This window comes from Lutra lutra, chromosome 11, assembly GCF_902655055.1.
Source record: "Lutra lutra chromosome 11, mLutLut1.2, whole genome shotgun sequence".
Classification (NCBI taxonomy): Eukaryota; Metazoa; Chordata; class Mammalia; order Carnivora; family Mustelidae; genus Lutra; species Lutra lutra.
Window position 1 is genome coordinate 94,640,242 of NC_062288.1, and position 19,550 is coordinate 94,659,791.

Consider the following 19,550-nt stretch of genomic DNA (forward strand, 5'->3'; position numbering starts at 1 on the left):
GGCAATCTCACAAAATCCTCTGATGATCAGGATGAACTTACCCTCAGATATGTAAATGGACCCTCTGGCTTTTTAGAGAAGAGCCAGGGAGCCTGAGGCCACACGGCTGCTTGCCAAATCCAGGACACCACGGAGGGGCCCTTTTTTCTCATCTCTGGCTGTGCTCCTAATCTTGAAACCTCCTGAAGTAACTTCACGTCAGTTGTAGGAATTTTAATATAAAACAGGCTCGGAGGGGATTTCAAAGTTTACCTTTACTAGTAGTGCTCTAATGAGACTTTACCACTGGTCCCCCACCGCCATATAAGTACATAAAATTCATTCGCAAACCTTCAGTATTCAGTATCACCTGTTATTTTGTTATTCATTTTCCCTTTCCTTTATATAGGCCCCTCAAGACACCCACAGGGTGGGCCTAAAAACCTACACCTCTGCAGTGTTTAAGGACACCACCTTTGCTCTCCAAGGGCAGACAGCCTTCCCTCCCTTTCTAAGGCCAAAATTGAACGGATGCTCGTAAAGATCTATTTAAAACAAAACCTATCTACATCTAACTTCCCACTACTGAAAGAAATTAACCCAAAATAACTGAAGAAAATGTAAAGAAAAATAAACACATATAGCAAGGACAATTTTTAAATATAAAAAATCAGGTAAGATCATAGTGTTAAGTTTGTTTGCTGGTAGTCCTAGCACTCACCTGATATTTTAGCAGTGGTCTATTAAAAATCTTAAGATAACAGGGTACCTGGGTAGCTCAGTGGGTTGAGCCACTGCCTTCAACTCGGGTCATGGTCCCAGGGTCCTAGGATCAAGTCCTATATGGGGAATCTCTGCTCTGCAGGGAGCCTGCTTCTCCCACGCCCCACCCTCTCTGTCTACTTGTGATCTCTGTCAAATAAATAAAATCTTTAAAAAAAAAAATCCTAGATAACCCCTACTAAAGGTCTAGTAAAATCCCACAGACAACACATGGTTTGATTATGCATTCTGGTGGGGGGTAAGGGAAGTACTGTGTCCTAGTGTCCAAAGGATAACCAGGGCCCAGGCCAGTGCCTAGCACCTGGTAAGCACACAAATGTGTTATCTGAGAGAATGGATAACCAAAACGGCCAGCCAACAGCTGATACTGTGAAATCCAAAGGACCCCAATGTGTCATAACCTCTCTAATGGACTACATTATTTATTTCCCACATAATAAGTGAAGAAATGCTTATTCAATAAGCCATCTCTGCTCAAAATTTCCCCATTTGCCTGTCACTAAACCTGATGTTCTTTTTTTTTTTTTTTTAAGATTTTTTATTTATTTATTTGACAGAGAGATCACAAGCAGGCAGAGAGGCAGGCAGAGAGAGAGGAGGAAGCAGGCTCCCTGCTGAGCAGAGAGCCCGATGCGGGGCTCGATCCCAGGACCCTGGGATCATGACCTGAGCCGAAGGCAGCGGCTTAACCCACTGAGCCACCCAGGCGCCCCTAAACCTGATGTTCTTTAAGAAAAAAAAAATGTTCTTTATTTTTCTTGATGTTCTTTAAGAAAAAAAAAAAGTATTCTAGCACACTTGGTCATTCAACAAATGCCTAAGGGCCCACTGTGGGCCAGGCACTGTCTAGGTACTGGAAAGGAGCAATGAACAAAGCAAATTTATGGGGACTAAATAATTCCCTTTATTCATGTCAAAAAGAAAGCTGAAATTAAAATGGGCTTTGTTCCTCTGCCTTTGGCTCAGGTCATGATCCCAGCGTCATGGGATCGAGCCCCACAGCAGGCTCTCTGGGAGCCTGCTTCCCTTCCTCTCTCTCTGCCTGCCTCTCTGCCTACTTGTGATCTCTGTCAAATAAATAAAATCTTAAAAAGAAAAAAAAAAAAGATAAAATAAAATGGGCTTTGTTCACTGCAGATTAGACCTGTTAGGAATTCATTCACCTTCGACATGAATTGGCATTTATCTAGAATATCTTGCTTGTTTGAGGCTATGATTTCAAGTCATCTTCAAAACACCCACTAGCTGGGAAGGAATCACCAACGGCACTTTACTAAAAGCAGCAGAAACTTGCCTGAGGTCACACATTCCATTAATGTGGAATCCAAGGGCCCCAGTCCAAAGCCTTACCAGAAGTCCCCTGCGGGCCCAGGGTAGGAGGATGCCCTCTGTTGGTGGTGGAGCTCCGATTCTTGATGTCGTGAGCATTTCTGTAAATGGAAGGCAGCCTGCTCACCAGATCTGAGCTCATGCCCAACCTCTCCAGTTTTTCCAGATTCTCAGCATTAGAGATATCATGTGATCTCTTACAGCTAGTGCCAAACTTGCATTCACCCTGTAAAAAATACTGGCAGATATGGAGTTTGATACACTGCTTTTGAAAGGAACAAGAGCCGTAGGGTCCATCTCCTTTGTTATAATGAAGGCAGATCTGTTGACAGAAAAGGAAAAAAGCACCAGCTTAGGAAGGCTGCACAGGACACTACCCCCACTCCTGACCAGTGCATGGTCACAAGAGGTTCCTCTAGAGACCTAGCCAAAGCTGTGATTCCATCATCCTCACAAGCCGCAGAGCTATGAGAACATTCCCCACTCTAGACGGATGACTGCTAATGGATGCCCTTGAATAAAATGAGAACTGGGTGGACAGCAGATTGTGCAGAATAAGCTCTTCCACTGGGAAAATCCAAAGAACTTCCAACTGATCAGAGCTGCTTCCTTCTCAGGAGACATTTAAGTGTAACTCATATAGCAGCGAGCTAACAACTTATATTCCATTTACAACCTTCCCCCATTGACTCACCAACACTCCCTAAGCCAGGCCTCATCACACCATCTTCTTTTTCTGAAATTCAGGGTCAAAGAGGCTTCTGAGTGTTTAAAGCATCTTGGAGACAGCCAAATACAGCCCTTTCCTTTCTCAAGAGCTAACGGAAACTCAGAGAAGTTCACTGGCTTGCCCTAGGTCACACAGCTATCTACATTTGGTATGTACAATGTATATTGAATTGGGTTGTTGGTAAAGCTGGGACTTGAACCTGAATCAATTGCACCTTCTCTACATTCCAAATTCCTGAAGATGAGAACCAGGCCAAAGACTACCAACGGTCTACCCAGGCAATTCACAGGCATTACACTGAACAAGAGAGAGAAATGCAGCAGAGGGCTGTAGAACCTAGACTTAGATCAGTAGGGACTCCACTCTGGGGATGGAAGCCCCAAGGGAAAAGACCAGAAAGAGCTATGCCCTAACCTTGATTTTGCCACTTACAAGATGCCTGACCTTAGGCAGGCCACTCACCAGCTCTGAGTTTCAGCTTTTTAATCCCTAAAATGGGAATACTGCCACCTATAACACTGGGCTAGCACGAGGATTAAATGGGAAACACACAAAGTGGCTAATACAAATGTCTTTGAACATAGCAGGTGCTCGATTCATGGCGGCAGTCCCCGACTGCTCATCTGATAAGGGAACCAGACTGTGAGCAGAAGGCCTGGCAGGAAAGCTGCACTGGGTCCAAATTTATGGTCACAGCTCCCAGTTGCTGGCACTGCGTTCTGAAGCAACCTGCATACCCAAGTACACAGGAGGCTCCACACTCCGACTGGTCACCTTCTGATTCATTTTTCATACTATTGACAAAACGATCTCTCCAAAACATTAATGCCCACTCTCCGAACATAGGCCCCCTCACCGCAACTCCTTCCCATGATACTGAAGGCTGCATGGATGAGTCTCTACTCACCCATCTCTCCTTCTCCCCTCTCCCACCCTAAATCCACGTTGTGCTCACCTACATACGGCCCCCAACCATGCCAGTTCCATCCTTTCTGTGCCCCCTTCTTCCCAGACCTTCATCCTTCATGCAACCTTCAGCATTCAGAGCACACACCATCTACCCCAGGATGCCTCCCCAGGTGCCTAAACTGGACCCCAGAGACCAGAGTGCTGACTTCCACTGCAGCATCTAGAACAGCGCCTTGCAATCCATGCTGACTTATCTGTCTCACCCAGGAAATGGGCCTCCTGGAAGGGCAGAACAGGGTTTTTTCTCTCTTTAGCACCAGTGCCTAACTCATAGTGGAAAGTCAATAAAGGTTAGCTGAATTAAATCAATACTAATTTTCAAAAGGCAAAAGAAAACAGTTAATACCTATTATGTGCTAATCATCACCAAGCCATGTAGCACCTTTCTCAAATGGGTGGTTTTAATTAAATAATATGGCAGCATTTTCATTAAAACAGGTCAACCTAATCTGCATAGCCTTACCCCACAAACCTGTGCCGGCCACACAACACCACTCGAACATGCTGCACCGCGCAATCACCTCAGCTCAGCTGCAGCCCTCGGGAGCCACCACCTTATTCACACAGAGCCCGTGCTCCCACGGGCTGCTCCCAGGCAACAACGAGCTACTGTAGTTCCGAACTTCCCTTTGGCTAGACAGAAGCTCTCTTGGAACTGTGCTACAGTGAGGGTCTCTTCCTACCCCGGCCTTTTCCTTTCCCCAATCCTGCCACATCACTGCCCAAAGGCTCCCCACCCTCTTCTGTTCTGTCTCCACTAAATCTTTTGCACTTCGAATCCCATCTTGGTGTCTGCTTCTCAGAGGACCCAAACTAGTACATAGTCATTGCAGCAAGGTTTGCATGACATCTGAAGTGCATTACGAGACTTTACATCAACTAAAGTTCAAAACTCCCTGTGTGTGACTGACTTAGTAGAGACAGTATCATTTCCTCACAGACCTCCTGGATCTGGCAATAACACATGGTTCCAAGTCCTGCTAGATGGGGAGGAGCTTGTTGGAGTCTCTCATCCCCTCATCCCCATGTAAGGAACATCAATGCGGCAGCCACCGGCCAAACAGACTTTCCCAACCTCAAAGAAACCGTGCAAAGGTGGTGCCAGCACAAATGCAATAGAAGGAAAGGAGTCTTCTAGACAGGGCAAGGTTGGCCCAAGGTCAGAGGTATAAAAATCAGCAGAGCCAGGAATGTAATCCAGGTCTCCTCCAAACAGATCCCTGTGGTCGCTATGGGGTCTCTTCTGCTGTAGTATTTCCTATCTTCCAACCTTCTGGCTTCTCCCCCATCACTTACACACATAGACATCCCCTCCTGGGAACTCACCTCTGGCAAAAGCCAGGGGTCATTCTGAAACAAAAGCTGGCAGAGCTCACTGTAGCTGAGGTGGTCAACACCGTGAGTTCTCAGCACACTCAGGTTGTGATCTGTCGTCAAGCTGTGACTGTTTCTACAGTTCTTCCTGCAAAGAAGCAGAGCTGGTGTCACAGTTCAACTGAGCCTCCCCAAAATTCTTATGTTGAAGTTCTAACCCCCCAGTGAACGTATCTGGAGATAGTTTATAAAGAGGTAATCAATGAGGCACCCGATGGCTCATTTGCTTAAGTGTCTGCCTTCAGTTCAGGTCATGATCTCAGTGTCCTGGGGTCGAGCCCCAAGTCAGGTTCCCTGTTCGGTGGGGAGTCTGCTTCTCCCTTTTCCTCTGCCCTTCCCCTCTGCTTGTACTCTCTCAAATAAAATCACTTTAACAATTTAAAAAATAAAGAGGTAATTAAGATAAAAAGAGGTTGCTGGTGAGGAGGCCCTAATCCAATCTGACCGAGTCTTTCTAAGAAGACAAAATGAAGACACAGACGCACACATGTGAGGACAGAAGAAGACACCATCTGCAAGCGAAGGAGTGAGGCCTCAGAAAGAAATCAATCCTGCCTTGATCTTAGATCTCCAGCCTTGAGAATTGGAAGAAGTTTCTGTTTAAGCCCCCAGTCTGTGGTACCTTGCTATGGCTGCCCAAACTCATACCACTCATAAAATCAGTCTTTAAGATAATTTTTCAGGAATAGTTCTTGATATTGTTTAACAGCACCAGAGAAAAACCAGCATGTTTATACAATGAAAAACCACAGTGCTTGTTTACAAAGGAAGAGGTAGCACCTTGTGAGTTCTAGGGACCAGGATAGCACCTCCTACCAGTGTCTGGTAAGAAAGACAGGGCCATTCCCCAAAGAAGAGTCACAGCATGCTTAGCAGACACTTAAACAATGGCTGAATAAATGAGTGTGGACACCTATGGTTAAAGGTATGTGTACACCCACTCATGCCTTGAGGCCCAGCCCTTTTCTCTGCTCCCCTCCTCCATTCTTAACATTCACAGCCCTTGTTGAACATTCATTGCAAGCCAGGCACTGGCACCACACCCCGATGATCCAAAGTCTTCAAATGATCATCCAGGTCACCAGGACCTAGAATAGTCAAGCAAATATCATTAGCTTTACTCAAGCACTGCCCAACCTCTAATGCCATGTTAATAAACACATTAATTAATTAATTAATTAATAAGTTAATTAATAAGTTAATTGGCATTAATAAGTTAATATGTTTTTCAAAAGAAAGCCAAACTCCTGATAGACTCCCCCATCTCAGTAAAAGACAACTTCTCTCTTCCACTGCGCACACCAACAACCGTGGAGTCGTGTGGACTCTTCCCCTTTCCTACTCTAGTGAAAGTGACAGAAAACAGAAAGGATTCTAAAATGGCAGGGCACATGCAAGGTCAGCCGTGCTCAGAAGATATCAGTGCAGACAGGAGGGGCACCTCCTGAGCCTGAGAGAAGTAGAGAAGCAATCAAGGGACACTGCCTGGAAGGTGTCAAGCCTGGGCCAAATATCTGGGTTGCAGAACCAACCAAGGGGAGAAAATTAGAACATTCTAGGCAAACTTGATGCCACCAAGATGATGAAGATGATGATGATGACGACAGCTGCTAAAACTTGCTGAGCATCTATCACAAGCCAGGGACTACCTGAAGGTTTTATAAGTCATTCAGTCCCCAACAAGCCCATGAGATGGGTGATATTATCTTAACTTTGCAGATGAGGGAACTGAGGCTCGGGTATAAAGTCACTTGCCCAAGATCATGGAACTAGTAAGGAGCAGAACGAGGGCTGAAACAAGGTAGTCTTGTCTTGGGGCTGTGCTCTTAAGCAACATGCTCACTGCCCCTAAGCACAGGATGGAAGTCAGGGACCTGGGACTCTCCCCAGCTGTCATCAATGATAAAAAACAAAAGCCATGATCTGTTTCTGAAAAAGCTGATCCTGTGGTTCAGGAAGACAAAGCACAGTAATAGGGAAAGCATCAAAAGGGCAGCCAACCACCCCCACTCTCCCTTATGTGACCCTAAAGCGGTCAGGGAAGGAAAGTCTAAGAAACCGTTCTGTGTGAACCGCAAGGAAAATGGAACCAAGAAGACTGAGAAAGAAAACTCAGAATCATCTACGCCAGTAGATATCAGACTTCCAGATTTCCAGGACAAATACAGTCCGACCCCAAATTTTGGGAACTAGCTGGAGAACAGGGCTGCTGTCTTTATTTTACCAAATACAGACATTAACAAGATCCACCAGTTAGAAATCATTCAATCCATCTAGCCACCATTTATCATGTCCACCTTCTTCTCCAGCTGCTGCTCCTCATTCTCCCCTGAGGTGACACTTCTCTGCCAGTTCTTGAGGGCCCAGTCTCCCTGAGGTCCCACCCTCAGCCTCCACCTCAGCTCTGACTTGCTCCTAGGGCTGCAGCGTCGGCATACATCAACCAATTAACTCCCAAACCTGCACTTGGGACCCTGGCCGGGCTCCCAGGCTTCAGACTTGGCTGTCCCTGGGCACACTTCTCCTGTTCTCTCAGCCAATAAGAAAGAAAAAGAAGAATCAGCCTTCAGTCGATAAGAACAATAATAATTTAAAAAAAAAAAAAAGAGTCATCTCTCAATCAACAGTAAGAAAACAGCCACCACCTCTCTCCCATCCTGTCACCACAGTCACACCAACTTCCCCTCTCTCAAATCTCTCACATACACATCCCTCCCGCTTAAGGCCTTAGCTAGGCCCTGGAATATTCTAATCTAGCTATTTCTCAGCAGCTGCTTGGAGGGGAGGGCGCATATTCCACTCCCACACCCCCTGCATCTAGGCATGGGGGTGGACGGTCAGGAGACATGTTGTGGTCCAGGGGATGTGGGAAGGTAACTATCACGTCCAGACCCACCACCCCTCCGCTGTCTGTCTTGTCCACCTGCTCCTGCAACCAGATACCCAGAGTGGCCAGAATGAGACCCCCGGAGGCGGAGTCTAGTCCGCCAGCCGGGGTCCCTGAATGACTGCATGGATCACGCCCCTACCTCATGCTGACCAGTGGACCTGATGCGAGCAAGAAATAACATCTACCGTGTTAAGTCGGGGGGGGGGGGGAGGGAAGAGAGGGAAGGAAGAATGGAAGGAAAAGAGAGAAGAAGGAAGGGAGGGAGGAGAGGGGGTAAAAAAAGGCAAGAAAAAAGGAGCCAATTCTTCTACACAAGCGGACTAGCTTCCGGACAGGAGCGCGCATTTTCTTCCAAATGCGACAGAAGCCACCGCCACCCTGTAAGCAAGTGAACAAGAGCTGAGACGGGTTTTCGACTCCTTCGGCCGCTGGGCGGAGAGCCCCGGGCTGCGTGGCCCTCAAAGCTCGCTCTGGAGAGCGGGGCCTCGTGGAGCTCCAAAGCCAGACGCGGCCGCTTTCCTTCGGGAGAGCCCCCAGCCCCGTCGCCCCCCGGGGTGTGCCACCGGGCACCGCGCTCCAAGTCACTCTCTGAGTCCCTCACAGGGCGCCCGGTATTCAGGAGGTGCTCCACAAACGTTCGCTGACGAGAATTAAGGCGGGGAGGCCGGGGAACGGCCACCTACGGCGTCCCCACACTTTAACGGGGCCCCAAGCGGGCTGGGAGGGCGGGGCCCCCTGGTCCCGGGCCCGCCGTCGGGCTCCCGGAGCGGCGCTTACCCGGCCCTCGTGAACTTGCAGGCCCCGTAGACCAAGAACTTGCAGAGGTGCAGCTGCGCGCACAGCCCCACGCAGCCCGGCTTGGGGCTCGGGTGCGCGCGGCACAGGCGCAGCGCCGAGACGGCCAGCACGACGCGCTTGGTGGCCAGCACGCCGCCCGCGCCCGCCCGCGTCGCCACCGCGAAGCGGCCGCGCTCCCGCAGCAGGCGCTCCAGCGCGTCGGCGCCGACGCCCTCCCGCAAGCGGCGCCGCAGCTCCTCCAGCTCCAAGGCGCCCCCGGCCGCGCACAGCACCTGGGTCACCTCGCCGAGGGCGGCGGCCTGGGTCATGGCGGCGGGGGCGTGCTGCCCGTCGGAGAGCGCCTGGCGGGACCCCGGCGGCGGCGGCGGCCGACGCGGGCTGGGCGGGCGGCTCCCGCGGGGTGCAGACGCCAGCTGGAAGCGAAAGCGAAAGCTCCCCGGGGCCCGGGAAAATGAAACCCGCGCCGCCTCACCACGCCCCCCGGCCCGCAGCTGAGGGGGCTCGGCGGCGCCTTCCGGCCTCAGGGTCCCCAGCTGTGCGCGGCCGCCGGGCCCCGTGGCCGGCTCCTCCGCTCCGTCGGCAGCCGGGGACCCGAAGAGTGGGTCTCCGGGGCTTGACAGACACGAGCAGGCACGTCCTTCGGGGCAGCGCCTCGCGGCTCTCGAAGCGTCTTCACCTAGCGGCCGGGGGCGGAGACGCCCGGGCCGTGCGCAGCTCCCGCCGAAGCCCCGGGCGTTCGGAAATCGCGCGTCCGCCAGACCCCGGGACCTCTCCCGCCCGCGCGCTGGCGGAGCCGGCCGGGGCTTCCCCCACATCTGGGACCGAGCCGGGCCGCCCCGACGGCTCCCGTCGACGCGAGGAGGGGGGTGCGGGGGCCACGGGCCGGGTCACCTCCCCCCACACACTCGCGCACGTGACGGCAGTCACTCCGAATTGCCCGCGGGACTTCAGGCTACTTTTTCTCTTCAGGGCTTTAAAGCTTAAAAGGGCCTGTCTCTCCTAGAAAGCATATCCGTTTCTCCTCAGAGAATGGAGTGACCAAGTGTTTAAGGAGCATTCGGAGCCTAGGCACACACTCGGGTTGTTGACAGAAATGTGAACTGTTTAGAGAGCCCTTTGGGAAAGGAGTCCGGGAATCGCTATGAAAATTTGTAAATGTGCATGACCTTTGACCCAGCGGTTTGTCTTCTGGGAATCTTCTAGAAGTAAAAGCAACATGGATGAGTTACGGACGAAAATGTTTATGTGGGGGGGAGGCCTGGTGCTGGGAGCAACGTGGTTGGTCCTTTCCCGGACTGTCACACAGCTTTAACAAGCATGACCTAGAAGGACGTCCCTGACGTGTTAAGGGAAAAAAGAAAACGGTATAGAAACGTCTAAATCAGTAGCAAAAAGAGCATCTATTTGTGTGGGAAAGTGGCTATTTTTGAATGAGCAAGGAGAAGGCTGAGGAGGGACACACACTGTGCCAAAATTTGCACTAACACTGGCTGTGAGGAGTATGCAGTAAGAGGTACTAGGAAGTGGAAAAAGGATGAGGGGCAGAAAGAAAATTTAGGTTATGATGTTAAAATTCTATATGTTACTATAAAAACGTAAAAATCTGTTAAGTATAGTAACCTACAAATGAATTAGGAAATGGGATGAGGGGCAATTTTCTCTTGGTTTTTGATTGTGGATTTTTAAAAATTGTGTAAAAATTTTTTCTTAAGATTTTATTTATTTCAGACATTGATGGAGAGAAGGATGGGGGGAGGGGTAGGGGGAGAGGGAGAAGCAGGCTCCCCTGCTGAGCAGGGAGGCTGACAACAACAAAACAACAACAGGGGTTTCAATTCCAGGATCCCAGAATCATGACCTGAGGTGAAGGCAGCTACTTAGCTGACTGAGCAACCCAGGTGCCCCATAAAATTGTATAAAAGTTTTTTCTCAAAAATTTAATTTTTAATTTAAATTTTTAATTGTGGTTTTGATATTGTTTTGCAGTTTAGTATTTAAGAAAGGAAGGTTGACATCAGTGGAAAATGGAGTAAGGACCTCAGAAAGTTTGCACATCAGTGGCAGTGTGGCAGCAGTGAAAAACTGGCAAAAATGGTTGGAATCTGTGTTTTCAGATATCTGGAAATTAAAGTCTTGCAGCAATTCATTTACCATTGAGTCAAGAAAAACAGCTGAATCTAAGTGAAAACATCAAGCTTTGTAGCATTTTAACTTACCCTGGTCCTATCTCCTCCATCTCCCTGGCTACCTTGAAAACTAACCACCCATGCTCCTGGTACCAGTACCAGAGAGGGCAGAACAGGGCCGTAGCTTTTTCAAAAATGCATCTTGTGACTTGTCTACTGGTTCCCTGGAAGGCCCTCCTGAAAAGGCTTGTATTTGTTTGTCCTCACGGGAACTAGCCCAGTCCCAATGGCTTCTCCCCAGGGGTGGTTCAGTGTTTTAACATCACAGAATGGGGGGCTGACACAATGGGTAACAGTTGAGGCAAACAATAGACTAACCAAAAGCTTAAAGGAAGAGCTGGAAGTCTGCTGGGGCTTTGAAAAGCTCCAGCATATTTCTAGGAATCTAGAAGTTTGCATGCACACCTCACTAAGTGCTTCTCCCAGCAGTCACAATAAATGTTCTTGCCCACATTTTCCCCACTCTCTCTGCCTCCTGGCCTGTGTTAGTGCTTCCCTGTGTGGCCCTGCAAAGTGTGCTGGCCTGCTGTTACTAGGGAAAACATCTTCCTTCATAATGGACATTTCCATGCGTACACGTCTTACCACACCTGATTAAAACAAATCCCTTTTAAAACCCAGGTCATGAAGGGTTTTAAGACAGAAAAAGAATTACAGGAATTACAAGAATTAGACATCCAAGAGGAAATGCCCAGCCTGCGCTTGAACCTGTGAGTCTGGCACTCGTAGAAGAGGTCAGAAGTAGGGCTGTGAACACAGGGATGGTTAAACCCACAGGACTGATAAGATCACCCACGAAGAGTATAAACCGAGAAGAGAATTGCAAGGATCTGCCCCTCTGATGAAGAAGACTGATAAAGCTGAGAAGGCTGAGAGGGAGTGGCCACTGAGATAGGAGGAGAACTAGAATTAGGGAATCATGAAAGTCAAATATTCAAATATTTCACGAAAGAATGATCAACTACATTGAGTGCCATCAAGACTGAGTGAAAGAGGGTAGAGAAATGTGTTACTTATTGCTGTGCAACAAACCACCCCAAAACTTGGTGGCTGAAAACGAGGGTTCATTTTTCATGGTTCTGTGAGTTGACTGAGCTCGGTTGGGTAGTTCTGCCTTACACAGCATAACTAGTCATTCCTGGGGCTGCATCCAGTTGGGAGCTCAGCTGGGGCTAGAACATCCAAGATAGCCCTCATCCCCCAGGGTCTCTGTGGCTGCTTGTCACTTGGTAGTCTGTCCTGAGCTTCACAATATGGTGGGTGGCAGAATGGTAAGAACAAAGACTGGCGGGGGTTGAAGCATGAATGGGCAGTGAGAACATGGAAGCAGCCAATGGAGATAGTATCTGCTAGAAGTTTTACTGTAAAAGGAAACAGAGGAGGTGGTGGTTAACAACTGACCTTCCCAGAGGGAGGAGGGGGATGTGGGGTCCAAAAAGCTTTTTGTCCATATTCTGTTCTAAGACGAGGTAATCATAGCTAATGCATAGCTTCCTTTATAACTTACCCAGTACGGAGATCGTTGATGTTATGTGAATCATTGGTTGGGGCTGGGAGAGGGTTGAGGACAGCATCCTAGAAGAACCTGGCTTGGGCAACTGAAGTTTGGTGAGGCCGTTCACCGAGAAGCCCGCTTTTGACTGAACATGGGATTTGGGATCTGATACGGAAGTGTAAGGTGTCCACCAGGTGGAGTTGATCTGGAGTTTAGGAACCAAGCCTGGAGCTTGTGTTCTGTTGGTCCTGTTGGAGACCAGGCTCCTCTCTCTGCCAAGGAATCTTTAGAGCGCAAAGTCTCTACTGGGTTCAGTGTACTTACATGTTAGTCCGTAGCAAAGCCAGTGGCGTCGAAATTGGTCTTCCAAGATGAGCCCGGCTGAGACCCGGAGCAACTCTCTTTCTGACCATCACACCACCCAGAATAAAGCGGAGCCACAGCACCCATGAAACGTCCTGGTTCAAAGCTCTGAAAATACCGCTCTGTGGAATCAAGTAACTTTGGGCAGGCTCGTTTTCCTCTCCTTTTGACAGAAAAAAATCCTTTCATAATTTGGTACCACCCAATTAGTTCTGTAGTTTTACATATTAACCATTACTTAAAACCACTGCTGTATATTCAGAGCAAGGTACACCTGTATAAACTGATGTTTACAAAGCAATTACAATAAAATTTAAGTTTTAGGTTCTATGTGAGCTATATAATCTGTTTATCTCATTTAAGAAAAATCTATTCTGTCTTCTTTTTCTTACTGTAAAGAAACTTGAAACATCATTTTTATAATACCACATTGGTCAGTTTCCATGGTTCTATTTTATTTATTGAGAGAGTGAGCATGCCAGTGTACGAGCAGGGCGAGGGGCACAGGGAATGGGAGAGAGAATCTCAGGCAGACTCCATGTTGTGTAGAGTCTGGCTTGGACTCAGTCTCACAACCCTAAGATCATGAACTGAGCCAAAATCAAGAGTCAGATGCTTAACCAACTGAGCCACCCAGGTGCCCCTCCAGAGTTCTTTTTTTTTTTTTTTAAGATTTTATTTATTTATTTGACAGAAAGAGAGAGATCACAAGTAGGCAGAGAGGCAGGCAGAGAGAGAGGGGGAAGCAGGCTCCCCGCTGAGCAGAGAGCCCGATGCAGGGCTCGATCCCAGGACCCTGAGACCATGACCTGAGCCAAAGGCAGAGGTTTAACCCACTGAGCCACCCAGGCGCCCCCACCTCCAGAGTTCTTACTAGTTGAAGCAGAATTCTACAGTTGTATAAAGTTCTTTTCTCATTGTTCCACATTTTTCTTTTATCCTACCTCCTCCACCCCCTCCCATCTAATCCCACTGCTAGAGAGAGAGGGAGAGAATCACGGTAATAAGGACTGTGTTTGTCTATGTGTTTATTCAGTGTAATTTTGGTGAGATTGGTGCTAAACTCTGGAAGGTGTCAAGGATAAAAGAACACACTGAGGCTGGGAGTTCAGACAGATGAAACGGGGAAAAAGTACACACTGCAGAGTGAGAAGTACAGCGATGGAAGCAGAGACAAGGCAGAAAGCAGGAGAGGAGGGACAAAGAACTCCCTGGTGACCTGTTCTGTGTCTGTCCCCAGGCCCGCTAGGTGGCCAGTACAGCACCCCAGGAACACAAGGGCCTGATTTCTGATGGGTGTGAATAGGTACGAGGGTGTAAGTAGTACTAATGTTCTTGGGGAGCTAACCCACACCCTGTAGCAGAACAAATTTGTCTCTTTTTATTACAAATTTGACAGGTTATTTGAATTAGGAAAAACAAAACAAAACATGAAACCTAAGTGTGTAGAAGTTCCCAGGCTCAATGATGTCCCCATTCTCATTCCCCAGGCCACCAGCCACCACTAACTTGGTGGGCGTTATTCCAGACACAGATACTCTCAAGATCTTTAGGTAGGGCAGCTTGTAGAGTGAAGGAATAGAAATACTATTTCTACAGTTGAGAATCTTTTGTTCCAGGTTTTATTTGACTTAAAAAAATGTATGGAATTTACATATTACATTCTATTTTGGGGGCCTTCATTTTTCCTTGTCAACTCTGGCATAGAAGGGACAGTGACTTTACAACATTCCAGAATTAGCACTTTAAAAGTTGTAAAGGGGGTAGCCTGGGTGGCTCAGTTGGTTGAGCAACTGCCTTCAGCTCAGGTCATGATCCCGGACTTCCAGGATCGAGTCCTGCATCGGGCTCCCAGCTCCTTGGGGAGTCTGCTTCTCCCTCTGACCTTCTCCTCTCTCATGCTCTCTCTCACTCATTCTCCCTCAAATAAAGAAATAAATAATATCTTTTAAAAGTTGTAAAGGGTATTTCTGGGACCAAGGGAGGGAAGAGCCCAGGAAGGGGGAATGGAGAACCTGGAAGTGAATGAAGGTGAGGACACGGATGGGAAGGGGTTTTGGGAGGTGGGGGTAGGAGAGAAACCAGGCTCCGGAAGGCAAGCAGCAGGTCTTTTCTTCCTCCTTCCTTACCAGGGCTGGCCTGCTTACAGAGCCGAGGGGCAGAAAACGGCAGGAGAGGCCTCTGCATGGAAAGGGCAATGGTGGCAGCAGGGAGGCAGCTGTGCTCCCTGACAGGGGCCATGTCCCTGCCTGTGCAAGCCGCACCCTGGGCACAGCTGGTCCTCGTACCCTTGGTATGTGGCTTTGGGAACTGCTATTAGGTTCATGTATTTTCACAGTATTCCATGCTCCTTGTTTACAGCCTATCGTCCACTAGAAGGTGAAATCCTAGGAGATAAACTGTCTTTCATGTGTGCCTGTCCTTGGGATAACTAGACTCGAAGTTGAATGACAGAAAACTTCTGAAGACAGTATGTTTCAATCCAAAATGGGTACCTACAAAGAAATGTTTAGAACCCAAACCATTCCTAAGGACCTTCTATTCCTTTTTAATAATTGAAAGTATATAAAGTAATTAGAGAAAGACAAATTTAAAAAAAATATCATAGCTTTTAGCTAGGCTTTTGATTAAAATCTCAATTTTACTTATTAGAGTGTGAACGCAGGCATATTTACGCGCTCTGGCCTCACGTTCATCCGTAGGATGAATGGACAATACAGCACCCACGTTGTTGGGTTGGCCTGAAGAAGGAATGAAAATCTGCCTTGTACGCAGGAAGTACTCACACGGACTAAAGATAATCGGGGCTTCTGTTCAAACCTCTGTAGAGCACCCGATTCTTGTCAATCTAAAATGAGGGGTGGGTAACACACCACGTCACACAGTGATGGGGTCTGTCTCAGTCCCACTGCTTGGTGCCAACTCAAAAATCAGGCTAGAAGTCTGAGGAGAGCAGGTCCTGATAACTAAAGCGGAGCATCCCACAGGTGTATCCAGTCAGTCTGTGGATTTTTACTATTTTTTAGTTCAGATTTAGGTCTCAATCAGCTGGGCCAAAAGGTAGGCCAGTTAAGGCCAAAGAGGAGGTGTAAACATGCTTTGGGTAGCCCTCTGGTACAGTGACTGAGGGACGCCAGGGGTGCGCGCCCGGGACACCTGCGGCCTTGCCAGAATTAGGTAAGGAAGAGCACAGGCCTCTGCTCCCTCAGGAGCCTTGGTTTCCAGGACCTTGTTTCCAGTCGGGGTCCTCGTCCAGAGGGGACGTTCAGCCACATGCCACCCCCTTCCCAGGCTCTTCTTCTGTCCTCAAGTGCTGCCCCCAGCCCCATACACTTCTTCCTTGGTCTGTGGCTTCTCTCTCACGTTACCACGTATCGTCCCAGACCCGGCTTTGGGGCCCTCAAAAGCACATCTGAAACAGAGTCGGTCCTTCTCACTGAACCAGCACTTCCGCTCCCACCCTCACTGAGGCAGCGGGTCACCAAGGCACATCCTTCCCCCCACATTCACATCTGCCATAAGCTCCCTAAGGACTGGGGCTGGGTTTTGTTCACGCCTGCAGCCCTGGCACTAGAACAGCACTTGGTATACTGCAGGTGCTCAATAAACACTTGGGGGGTGCCCGGGCTGGGGGCAATGAGTGCTCTTAAATGTCCATCAGTAAACACCCACCCCCCGGCACAGCAGCATCCTGTGTTCGTTCCTCTCTTTCAGCAACTGCTTCCCCAGCAATACTTCCCATAGAAGAACAGGGCACATTACTTTTCACATTTAAACCTTCAGAAACAGTAAGAAGCATAAGTTTGACACAGTTTTTCACATTCTCAAATCTCCTATGAGTCAATAAGCAGAAAAAGGGAACGAAAAGTCAGAATTGGATATAGAATTCAGATTTTTTTTTCTTTCAAAGACACATTTTATACAACTTTCAACATTTATACTTTCAAACAAAATGAGCAAAAAATACACCGAGTGCTAAAATAATCAAAACAGAAGTAATACAATTTTAATTTCAATATTTTAAAATACAGAAATTAGAAAGTAAGAGTACTAAATACAACTTTAAACAAGTCACTTGTCGTCTCCTATAATAACCAATGTAAGCTACTTAAAGACTTACAAATTTAAAACAGAAACAAAATAAATACTGTACACTTTCCCTGCCTGCAGGCAAAAGATGGGAAATACTGTTATGAATCAAAAAAAAAAAATGCTCTTAAAGCTTCAGCATCCCATTTCCCAGCCACACCCCACTCTGTTGTCACACCGTGTGCTTCTGTATTCAAAGGACACACATGTGCACACATACGGACTGCCTATACAAACAGACAAGACACTACTCCGCAGACACCCCAAACAAGAAAGGGCAACAGTCACCTTGGACCATGGGCATAAAAATCAGTTAAGGAAAGTCAGTCAGGCTAGCAAAACATTACTACAAAACTAGTAAATACCATAGCCAACAACTGTCCCCTTTTCAAATTTCACAGATTTAAAACCCCTAAAACCAACACTACCCCCGCATTGCCACCCTCTACGCCCCCACCCCCACCCCCAAAAAAACCTGCTGAAGCACTGGCAAAGTTAGACATTTCACAGTAAATGTGAAAATTCATATTATATAATCTCTTAAAATGAACCTTTTCACCCTCTTTCCACAGCATGAAACTGTTATGGCTTAATTTATATTAAAAGTAGAAAAGTCTTTTCGGAAGGAAATACAGTCTGCAAAGATGCATATGCGTTTCCTGATCAGTGCTATTTCATACCTAACAACTGCATGACTTGCTTTTGCAGTCAGAAGCTGTTTTTGAAAAAACTGAGGTTATAGCTTTTGATTCAGTCTAACCATAAATGTAAGGCCCTTAGTTTGGTTTAGGTTTCTTTTGCAAGATAAAATAACCTTGGGGTTCACTTAGCAAGTTACACCTCAGGTCCCTGACTATAATGTAGAAGTTTGTATGTATGCTTTGTAAAAATAAAAGGTTACTTATGAATCTTAGAGGGAAGAAATGATTCTAGGCAAGGAATCAACTCCTCATTATATATCACACGTAATGCTGGTAACTGTTACCAACCAAAATCCACCAAAGAAATGTAAGAGTATGTCTGGGTTACTTTATTCCTGCAAAATGTTCTATATTCCAGCACTTATGATCATTGTTTTGGTGAAAAGTCTTGGGGGAAAGAGCTGACATTTTGAAAAGGAAATGGCCAAAATAAGACTGGGTGGAGGCAACGTTTATCTTTAAGATCAAGTTCCCTTTAGGACTGTTTTCTGAAAAAAAAAAAAAAAAAGTGAATTCAGAATGTCACAGGTCTTGCATAGGTAAACTACTTGGAGGTCAAGGGCTACGTGGTAGCCAGGGTTTAGTAGTGAAATAGTGCAGAGCAGATAAACTTGGAAGTATCACTGAATACAGTTTCAAAAAGGTTGTAACAAAAAATTTAACTTTGCACTTACTAAGACAAAGCTTTAGGACACTAGAAAGGGCACCAAGGGTGAGTGGGAGAGTCTAAGGGGTAATGCAGGCAAGTGAGTATTATTTTCCCTACCCATTATAAAGGGAAAAAATACGATAAAAGAATAAAACCACAGTCATGATAAGCTAATTGCTTTGGAAATAGGCATTTGCTTCTTAATGCCCTTACTTTAAAATTTTTGTTTACATAAGGGTATCAAATATTTGACTTAGGGCATGACGTTCAGTGAAAAGCAAAATAAAAGGGTTTTTAGTAAGGCTACAGTATTATTAAAATTACATTACGTTCATCAGCAATGGAGTAAGTATATTATTTGTCCCCCTTTCTTTCCACCTGACTTGTAGTCAGTGTGTGACCATCATCCACCCCTGGATGAGGACAGGATGCACAGTGTCACAACAGGGGCTAAGCAAGCAAGCTACCTGAGGTCTAGGGTCCTCTGTGACCCCAGGTGAGTCACTGCCCTCCTGGCTTTCATTGGTCTCCTTTACTTACTAGCAACACTCCTTTCCTAAGCTCATGATCTGAAGTTCAACCTTTTCAAGATTGCTTTAGATAAAAGCTTGGACATCTGAAAATGACTGATGATTTTTAGCTTCTCTTTTCGGAGGGAGCAATTAGCTTAATATTTAATGGGGGAAAATGAGCTTTTGAAAAATTTTCAGATTTACATTATTCATCTCTTAATATAAAATTGCAAAATGCTTACATGCTGCAATAGTTACTCCTGGCAGTAGTCACATGGGCCGTACAATCACTCATCACTCTTTGGGGAGTTGCCCTATCACTACAGAGAGCATCTCTTGAAAAGGACAGAAAGAATCTTCTCCTTTGAAGATGTCAAGTCTCCTTTCCACCACTAGAGTGGCTGTGGTTTCTCCCTCTACCCAGCAAGCTGCTGTTAGCCAGCCCTGAGCTGTCTTTGTTGGTTCCCATCTTCTGACCACCTTCTATTTTTTCCCTAGCTCCTTGGGTAGTTGCTACATTTTAACTGCATGACTTACTTGACCTCTATCTAGTACCTGAAGAGTAGGCAGAATCTTTGGAGCAGTACTGTCCTAATTCGTCTTTGAGCAAAACCTAAAACCATCTTTGAATTCCTTTAAATCATCTTAATGATTACGCGGGGATACACATTCTCACTCTTATCCATCAACTATCTCACTTCTT

At 47.0% G+C, this 19,550-nt stretch overlaps 1 protein-coding gene across 1 annotated transcript in view; it reads right to left on the reverse strand.

Moving 5' to 3' along the window:
• The window catches only part of PARP12 (poly(ADP-ribose) polymerase family member 12), a 42,526-nt gene extending 32,940 nt beyond the window's left edge, over positions 1 to 9,586 (reverse strand). Inside the window, exons 1-3 of the mRNA XM_047694732.1 lie at positions 8,832 to 9,586; positions 5,117 to 5,252; positions 2,113 to 2,413 (exon numbers count right to left, since the gene is read on the reverse strand). Of these exons, the coding sequence (XP_047550688.1) occupies positions 2,113 to 2,413; positions 5,117 to 5,252; positions 8,832 to 9,160 (766 nt within the window). The 5' untranslated portion in view covers positions 9,161 to 9,586. The remainder of the gene's footprint in view (positions 1 to 2,112; positions 2,414 to 5,116; positions 5,253 to 8,831) is intronic.
• Between the last annotated feature and the right edge of the window lie 9,964 nt (positions 9,587 to 19,550).